Below are 9,131 nucleotides of genomic sequence, written 5' to 3'. Positions count from 1 at the left end.
CCCCCCAGGAGGACCCCGAGCGGTGGGGCCGTGGTCAGGGGCAGGAGGGAGCCAGGACAGGGACATGGAAGAGACCCCGGGCAAGGAGCCGCCGGGTGGCTTGGGGCTGGGGACAGCTCGGGGGGGTCCTTGGGGACAGCTGGGGGGGTCCTCGGTGTTCACTGCGAGCCCCCAGGGAAGGCGCTGACGGCCCCATGGGGGTGTGGGGACATTTTGGGGGGGCTGAGGCATCCGGCGGCCTCCACGCAGCCCAGCCCCGATCCCTCTGCCTCCTGCGGGGGCGACGGGGGCTGCCCAAGGCCTCTCAGTGCCCAGGTGCCCCCCGGGCCCCTCCTCGGCCATCGCTGCGAGGTGACCCCCGGCACCCTGCGGGGGTTCGGGAGGAGCTGCGAGGGCCGGGCACGGCGCGCTCCTCGTGCTCCTCCTCGCTGCGTGCCGGCCTTCGGCCTCCCTCGGAGCCCGCTGCGGTGCCCTCGGCTTCGAGGTCTTTGGGGCGAGACCCCCCCAGGTGGGCCCAGCCCCCACGGCTCGGCGTGAGCACCGGCCAAGGGCCCCGCGTTGCTTTTTGGGGCCAGCCTTTTCCATCCTGCCCGTCCCACCGCCCCGAGGAGGCGCGGCGGCGGCGCGGGAAGCTCTGCCTGGCCGTTTTTTGGGGCGATTTTGGGTCCTTTGCGCTAGGCCCACCTGGGCCCGTCGCTGCTCGTTTTGATGCTCGTTGCGTCACCGCTCGCTCCGGGGGAGCCGTGCCCTGCATGGACGCGCTGGCTCCGCTCGCGAGCAGCAGAAGGAACCCGAACCGCGGGCGGTGTGGGGGCGAAGGCGAGGCTGGCCGTTCGCTCCGGCCCCGCCGCTGGCAGGGGCGCTGGGCGCTGACCCGCGGGCTTCCCCGGAGCACAGCTCCCAGACGGGGACGGCTCGGAGCGCAGCGGGTCCCCAGATCTCTGGGTGACGACCGAAGCCTTTGGGAAAGGCTCTGCCGAGCGGTCTGTGAACAAGCGGAGCGGCGGCCGCTGAACTCGTCGCGTTGGCAAAGCGGCTGCCCCTTGGGGGACGGCCCCGTCGCGGTGCCGCTGGCTGCAGCTCTCCGCTGTCGATCCAAGCTTCGGCCCTCGGGCAGTGTCTGGGCTCGGCGAGGTCCCGGACCCTCGTGCCGGGGTTCACTCTGCAGAGCCCGTCGGGCGTCAGCGCTTCCCGTGCTGAATTGGCCCGCTCTGGGCAGGCGATGCTGGGGTCCAGCCCCTGGGGAAGGGCCCAAGGCCGACCCATCCCGGGGGTCCTCTGCAGGGCTTGGGGAGGGCGCTCAGCGCCTCGGCTGCGGCTGGAGGAGCTGCGGAGCGGGGACCGGGCTTGGCTTTTGCTCTCCCTTGGCCGTGAGCAGGCAGAGGGCGCGTTCAGTGCGTGCGGCCGGCCGCGCATCCCAGGGAGCCGTGAAGGGCGTCCGCTCGGTGCCACCGCCGAGCTGCGGGGTTGTTCGGCCGGCGTCCGTCCGTCCGAGCCCCCGGCGTCCGTCTGTCCGAGCCCCCGGCACGCTCTGCAGCTTCCTCCGGGGCCGGCATCGCGCTGCGGCGGCTCTGCGGCGCTGCTGCCGCGTCATCCCCGGCGGCGCCGCTCCTGCTGCAGCGCGGCGAGCGCGGGCCGAGCCCCTGCGGGCCGAGCCCCTGCGGGCCGGGTTTCGAGCCGGGGCAGCAGGAGCCCGGCCCGCGGCGGAGAGCTTTCCCCTCTGAAATCGCTGCCCCTTCCCTGGGGCGACAGGGGAATCGCCGCAGTCCTCTCCCCTGCCAGGCCTGCCTCGCGCTGCAGCGCTGCCTTCGCAGGGGATGCTGAGCTCAGCGCTGCGGCGGAATGAGATGGGCTCCTTGGGGGCATTTTCCTCTTTCCCTGGCTTTGTCCTGCCCCCCCCCCGTGCTGCGGCCTCAGACGTTAACAGCGGCGGGGTCCGGGTGCTTCTCCCGGGGGCTCGGCGGCTGCGCGTTGCCCTCTGCTCCTGCGGGGCTGCCGCCGGTGCCCGCGTGTGCCCAGTGCCCCCAGTTCAGCCGGGGCCGCTTTTTCCACTGGTGCCGATAAACCCGGGGGGGTCTCCCACTGCTCGCCCCCCTCCGTCCTCTTCCCACAGCCCCCTGCGGGCGTCTCGATCCCTCCCTCCCTCTTCTCCTCCATCTGCTGAAACAATCGGCCTTCGCTGCCTCGCGGCCGGCCGAGGAGCCGCTCTCCTGGGTGGGATTGGAGGGCAGAGCGTGGGCGGGCGGACGGACGGATGGGTGGATGGACAGACGGGAGGATGGACAGACGGACGGGCGGGAGGATGGACAGACGGATGGGAGGGAGGATGGACAGACGGACGGGCGGGCGCTGGTGTTCCTTCGAGCGGCAGAACCCCCCCGTGTGCTTGCTGAGCTCCTTCCCCAGAGGAAGCCGTGGGGGGTTCGTGGCCACCAGCTCCAGAATTGCCCCCGAAAATGACACGGGAACGGGAACCCAGCAAGGCCAGGGGCAGGAGGCCGGTTTGGAAAGAGACGTGGTGACGCAGGGGGACGTGGTGACCCAGGGGACGTGGTGACCCGGGGGGGGACGTGGTGACCCAGGGGGACGTGGTGACCCAGGGGACGTGGTGACCCAGGGGACGTGGTGACCCGGGGGGGACGTGGGGACCCAGGGGGACGTGGTGACCCGGGGGGACGTGGTGGTGGTTCTTGCAGGAGGGGTGCTCGAGCAGCTGTTTTCTGCCCTCCCTTTACTCGTCCCTGTCCGCACACGGGCACAGCGCGGATAACGCAGCACCACGCTGCTGCCAGAGCTGCTCGTTTCCCCCTCCCCAGCACCGCGATAAACCAGAACCGATTCCCCTAAAAACCCAAAAAGCTGATTTTAAGCCTGGGCTCAGCGGGGGGGGCACATCGTGGTGCCCCAGGGCGCAGACACCGGCGAGCCCCTCGCGGCTTTCTGCCCGCGCTGCCCTTTTGGGGCAGAAAACGGCCGCCGGTGGCTCCTCCACAGCGCTGGGGGTGCTGGGGGTCCTCGGGGTGCCCCCAGCTGCACCGCCCCGGCCCCCCGGAGCCGTTTGTTCCGTTGCCATGAGAACCGGCGCTGAGAACGGAGGGACGGCGCCGGAGCTGCTCGAGTCCGCAGCAGCCTCAGCTCTGCCTTTCCCCGCCGGGGGCTCCCCGAAATCCCCCCCCTCGCCCAGCGTTGCCAGGCTTCCCAGCGAGATCCGGCGGCTCCACGGCCCCAGGGCTGTCCATCTGGGGATGCGGACGCCGACGGCCTCCCTGGCTGAGGTGGCTTTGCTCAGTCCCCGGCGCGTTGCTCGGGCGCTCCTGGGGTCTGCCTCCGACGGGGGGCTACAGATCGGGCCGAGCCTGGCTCTCGGCCGGTCCGCCGCCAGCTGGAAGCGCTGCGGTTGTTTCAGTGCGGGTCAGGCGTGTTAAACGCGAATTAAACGGGGGCAGGAGGAGCTCGTCTCTGCCCCTGGGCCCTCCCCCGCTCCGGGCTGGGTTCCTCCGGCCCGCCGGTCCCTGCCACCTCCTTGCCAGGCTCCGTCCCGAGGGCTCTGCCTGAAAACCGGCTGATTTGTCGGCTCTCGGGGTCTCTGCCGTGCGTGGGCAGCCCTGAGCTGGGTCCCGTGGGTCTCGCAGCTCTCCTTGGTGGAGGGGGGAGGCGTTGGGGCACCCCAGGCGTCGCTTGGCTTATCCAGGTGCTGCCGGGGCGTCACGGCTCCGCGGTCCGGCTGGGGACCGTCACCCTCCCCGGGCTGTGGGCGCTCTGGTGAGGAGCGAGGAACCGGGCTGGGTCCCTGGCTGCTGACATCCTTTCCCTGTGCCCGCAGGTCCACGGCGAGCCCGCTGGCAGCTCGGGCTGGCGCCGGGGAGCCGGTGGCAGGTCCCCCCCAGCCCGCTGCGCGCCCACTCTCCATGCGAGCCGCGGCCAAATGGATGCGATCGCGAGCGGCGGCCTCAAGAGGAAGTTCGAGGACGCGGACGTGGGCTCCCCGGCCTCCAACTCGGACGATGAAATCTCCAACAGCGACAGCGCCGACAGCTGCGACAGCGTCAACCCCTCCAGCTCCACCGGCTTCATACGTGAGTGGGACGGGGACGGGGACGGTCCCTGGCGGTGCCGCGGTGCCGGCCTGGCTCTCCCCACGCTCATCCCTCGCCAACTGGGAGGTGGCGAGCGTCCGTCCCCGAGCCTTTATTCCTCCCGTGCCTTTCCCAGCCCCTACCAAAACCTTTGGGTGTCTGAACGGGGTGAGGGCATCGCCGCCAGCCAGCCCAGGGCTGCTGGCACGAGCGAGGCGCCCTCCACGCGGCGGGGGCGCGGAGAAGCCGCTCTCCGGGGGTGGGGGGCCGACGCGGGGCCGCCGGGCGGGCTTTCCTCCTGCTCCAACCCCCCCTTGGGCTCGCCCTCCCCGCAGCCACCTCCATCCTGAAGAGGCAGAAGCAGCTGCGCAGGAAGAATGTGCGCTTCGACCAGGTGACCGTGTACTACTTCGCCCGGCGCCAGGGCTTCACCAGCGTGCCCAGCCAGGGCGGCAGCTCCCTGGGCATGGCCCAGCGCCACAACTCGGTGCGCCGCTACACGCTGTGCGAGTTCGCGCAGGAGCAGGAGGTGAACCACCGGGAGATCCTGCGGGAGCACCTCAAGGAGGAGAAGCTCCACGCCAAGAAAATGAAGGTACGGCCGGGAGCTGCCCCGAGCCTTCGGCAAAGGGAGCGCACGGGGAGGGGGGGGGGCCCAGGCTGCTGCTTCGTGCGGATTTGGGCTAGCTTCAGCTCCGCTCTGGGCCTTGTTTTTTATCCTCTTCTTTCTGTTGCTGCTGCTCGTACTGCCCGGTTGCTCCCACGCTCCCCCCTTCCCTCCTGGAGAGCCCGGACAAACCTCTCCGGGTCTGTGCCGGCAGAAATTCCAGTCTGGGAGGCGGCCGTGCCCGGGGAGGATCCGTGTCCGGGTGGCTCTGCCTGCTCCCCAGCCCGTCCCCAGGGTGCGCGCGCCCTTGGGCGTTGCCTCGGGGCCGGGCTCCGCTGAGCGCCGATGCTGTGGGCGAAGCCAGCCTTTAATCAGGCTGCTGCTGCCATGACAACGCGCTTGGCAAAGGGACGCAGGCCCAGCGCCCGCCTCGGCTTTTATCATTTTTTTTCTTAGCACGGGCTTTTCCGCCGGCTCCGCGCGCCGCCGGTGGAGCCACGGCAGCCAGAGGGGCTGGTGACGGCCCCTGGGTCCGGCTGCGTCTCCCCGGGGAGCAGCAGGGCAGAGGCTCGGGGGCCGAGAACAGGACGGACCCCGGCGGGGAGCCCAAGTCACATCCCCAAACCCCTCCTCTCCCAGGGCCTGCGTATTTTTAGGAAGCGGCGACCTCCTTTTGTCGTGCTCTTTGCAGGGAGGAGGGAGGCGGCGGAGCCTCTGCTCTGAGCCCCCGAATGTTTCTTTCTTGTACACTGCTGTGTGGGCCCGGGGGCTGGTGCTGGGCATGGGCTCGATCCTTCCCGCTGGCTCTGCCCCGAGGCGGGCAGTCGGGGTCGGCGCTGACCCCTGGGGGACCCGCAGCCCCCCGAGCATCGCTGCGGGGTCTCAGCGCTGTCCCCCCGCCCCGCAGCTCACCAAGAACGGCACGGTGGAGTCCGAGGAGGCGGAGGGGCTGACGCTGGAGGACGTCTCGGACGACGACATCGACGTGGAGAACGTGGAGGTGGACGACTACTTCTTCCTGCAGCCCCTGCCCACCAAGCGGCGCCGGGCGCTGCTCCGTGCCTCCGGCGTGCACCGCATCGACGCCGAGGAGAAGCAGGAGCTGCGGGCCATCCGCCTGTCGCGGGAGGAGTGTGGCTGCGACTGCCGCCTGTACTGCGACCCCGAGGCCTGCGCCTGCAGCCAGGCGGGCATCAAATGCCAGGTGAGTCGGGGTGGGAGCCGCCGGCACCCAGCCTTCGGCCTGCCCGCGGTGCCGGGCCCGCCCTGAGACGTGGAGGGCTGAGAAGGGACTGGAGGAGACGGGTGTGCAGCCCCAGCCCTGTTCTGGGGACCCCTTGCAGGGGAAAGCTTCCCAGAGGTCAAGCCCCTGCTGTGGGATGGTGTTCAGATGCTGGTGGGGCTGGTTCAGGAGGCAGAAATCGCCGTCACGCGTGCTCCCGGCGCCGCCGTCCTCAGCTGCGGCGTCTCCCTCTCGCAGGTGGACCGCATGTCCTTCCCCTGCGGCTGCTCGCGGGACGGCTGCGGGAACATGGCCGGCCGCATCGAATTCAACCCCATCCGGGTGCGGACTCACTACCTCCACACCATCATGAAGCTGGAGCTGGAGAACAAGCGCCAGGGAGCCCGGCCCGCCGAGGAGGAGGCGGCGGTGGCGGCGGCGCAGGGCTCCGGCAGCGCCTGGCCGGGGACGCAGCCGCCGGAGACTCAGGACTTCCAGGAGTTCATGGCGGAGAACGAGACGGCCGTCATGCACCTGCAGACAGCTGAGGAGCTGGAGAGGCTGAAGGCCGAGGAAGACTCGAGCAGCAGCTCTGGTGTGGAGAGCTTGGGCGTCTGCATCCTGGAGGAGCCCCTGGCCGTGCCGGAGGGTTTGTGCCCCGGCCTCGCCGCCCCCATCCTCATCCAGGCCCAGCTGCCACCAGGTTCCTCTGTCCTCTGCTTTGCCGACGGCGCCGAGCAGGCGGCAGCGGCGGCGGCAGGCAACCAGCCCTACCTGAACGGTGGCCCGGTGGTCTACTACCAGGTGGAGCAGCGCTCCGTGCTGGGCACCAAGGGCGAGAGCGGCCCCGAGGAGCTGGAGGTGCCCCCGCCGTACCCGAGCGACAAGGACCTGAGCGTCATCTCCGTCCCCGTGGCGTCGCTGGTGACTTGCGGTCGAGCCACCGCTGCTCCGAGCAAGGGAGAAGCGGCCAAAGCCCCGGCTCCGGAGGCTGCAGCCGCTGGCGAGGGCTGCGGTGCGGCGCCCGCCGCTCCCTTCTGCACAAACTCTCCGTCCCCTGAACCGGAGCAAGCCCCGGAGCGAGCGCGGGAGCTGCCCGCCGCCGAGGAGCGCGCGCTGGGAGCCGCCCTGCCCGTCTGAGCGGCGGCGGGCGCCCCTTCCTCTATTTATTGACGATATTTGACGGACCGGCAGCGGCCACGTGAGGTTATTTAATTGCCGGGGGTGTGGGAGGGGAGCGGGGCTGCTTTGTACAGGTGATTTTAAACGAGCCCAGGCGGGTGCTGCGCGGAGGCGGCTCCTTGTGCTTGGCGCCGGGCGGGCTCCCCGGGACCACGCCGCGTGGCCGCGTGTCGGAGCAGTAGACTCGAGGCCTCCGTGCTCGGCTGCTTCCAGGTGGCAGCGGCCCCGCTCCTCGCCCTCCTCTCGCCGCCAGCCCAGCACAGACGGTTCTGGGGCTCGGCCACTGCCCGCAGCCGCTCGGTTGCCGTCCGCATGCACACGCAGCCTCCTGCTTCTCCCCATCCTCCGCCTGTGGAGCTGCCCTGCTGCAGCGCCCGCCTGGGCTTTTTCCCCTTGTCTTTTCATCAGAAGACGACCTTTTCATTTTATTTTAATGTGTTGAATGTTTACCGGGCCGTGCCGCAGCCTAGCAGCTCTCCAGGGGCCGCGCCAGCCCCTGCTGTCCGGCACTGCCGCGTCGCACCCCGGCAGCCATCGGGCGGGCAGGGACGGATCGGTGAAGACCCCACGCTGGTGGGAGAGGTCCGTAACCTCCCTTCAGCTGCACAACACGGGGAGAAGACGGCCCACAAACTCTCCTGGAAGGTTTTTTTGTTCATCACCTCATTGCTTTTAACGACACCCGGCTCTGTGCCGCGGGGGCAGCGACGGGAGGAGAGCCCCATCCGGCCAGCATGTCTGTCCCTCCGCCCGCCCCTGCCAGCCTGCAGGAGGGGCAGAGGCGAGCGTGTCCCCTTTGTCCCCTCGTCCCCTTTGTCCCCTCGCCGGGCGGTGAAAGCACTTTGCAGCCCCCCAGGGCTTTGTTCCCCAGCTCCTCCAAGCTCCTCGCACCGAACCCAGCGGGGCCGAGGGGAGTTTGGCTGCGCTGCACGAGGCCGGGCAGGACGCAGTGAGGTTGGCGTGGGGGCCGAGCAGTGGAGCTCCCCTTCCCTTCCTGCGACGGTTTCTGTCTCCCTCCCGGTGCTGCCCCTCAGCCACCCCCCCCCCCCCCCCCCCCGGCAGGGGGGCACGACACCATCCAAGCCGGGGACAGGAGCTCGGCGCTGCTCCAGCCCCCGCCACACCTCGAGCACCCCCTGCCTGAGGGCGCGGACGGACTCCAGCTGAGCAAACCTGGCAGCAAGGGGGAGGAGAGGGGCACCCGGACCCCCCCCCAGGAGTCCCCGAGTGCTGTGCTGGAGCAGAGGAGAAGGTGCTGAGCTCCGAAGCTGCTCCTGAAGCCTTCCCCTGCTGCCCACGAGCTGCCTCCTGCCGCCGGAGGATGGAAACCCAGTACAGCCCCAGGCCGCCGCCGCCCTCGTTTCCTTTGCGAACGCTGCTGCTGGCAGGAGCCCCCCGGCTCCAAAGGGATGCTTGTGCCCCCCCGACAGCCCTGGGGAGCGGGGAGAGCAGCCTGGGACAAACTGTTCTGCACAAGTGCTTTAATTCTTCGGGCTTCGTTTTGTTTCGCGGCTCTTCTGCTTCTGCTTGGTGGCTGCTTGTTGGGGGCCGGGGGGGCACCTCCGAGTCGCTCCCGCCCGCGCTGGTGGCAGGGTGGGACCTTTCGGTGCCCCTCCAAGCGGCTGCAGCGGGGCCTCGGGTGGGACACAGCAGCTCCACGGCTGGCAGCGTGTGCCTGGGGCCGTCCCCGTTCGCCGCAGCTTCGTGCGGAGCCCAGGAGGTGCAGCCTGGGGCGGGGGGGGTGGACCCCCGGTGACTGGGGGGGGCTCCAGCTTTGGGGCTCGGTGCCCGTTAACTGCCAGCACCAAGCCCCTGCCCCAACCTGCTCCCTCCTGCCTTACCGGCACGGCCGGGCCCCAAGGCCTACGTCCCCGCTCGGGCTCTGGGAGGAACGAAGCCTTACCCAGGGCCGTGCCCCCACCGTGCCAGCCCCGTTCCCTGGCCAGCGATGGGGGCACGGGGGGGGGCGCTGCTCCTGCGCAAACCTCTGAGCTGCCAAGATCAGAGCAAACGGTGACACTTGAATAGGTTTAAATCTGGAGAT

At 70.2% G+C, this 9,131-nt stretch overlaps 1 protein-coding gene across 2 annotated transcripts; it reads left to right on the top strand.

Moving 5' to 3' along the window:
- The first annotated feature begins 3,719 nt into the window (after positions 1–3,719).
- On the top strand, positions 3,720–7,098 carry CSRNP2 (cysteine and serine rich nuclear protein 2). 2 transcript variants are annotated; one of them, XM_035314439.1, is made up of 5 exons: positions 3,720–4,076; positions 4,412–4,671; positions 5,591–5,887; positions 6,164–6,334; positions 6,647–7,098. In XM_035314439.1, exons 1-5 carry the CDS (start codon positions 3,926–3,928, stop codon positions 7,043–7,045), a joined length of 1,278 nt encoding a protein of 425 aa, XP_035170330.1. In that variant the 5' UTR covers positions 3,720–3,925; the 3' UTR covers positions 7,046–7,098. The 2 variants fall into 2 exon arrangements, with proteins under 2 accessions (XP_035170330.1, XP_035170329.1); XM_035314438.1 differs by having other exon boundaries at positions 3,722–4,076; positions 6,164–7,098.
- The last annotated feature ends 2,033 nt before the right edge of the window (positions 7,099–9,131 follow it).

The sequence above is a fragment of the Oxyura jamaicensis genome, unplaced genomic scaffold (genome assembly GCF_011077185.1).
Source record: "Oxyura jamaicensis isolate SHBP4307 breed ruddy duck unplaced genomic scaffold, BPBGC_Ojam_1.0 oxyUn_random_OJ72646, whole genome shotgun sequence".
In the NCBI taxonomy this organism is placed as follows: Eukaryota; Metazoa; Chordata; class Aves; order Anseriformes; family Anatidae; genus Oxyura; species Oxyura jamaicensis.
Note: the sequence above shows the minus strand (reverse complement) of the source record. Positions and strands in the feature narration are given on the sequence as shown.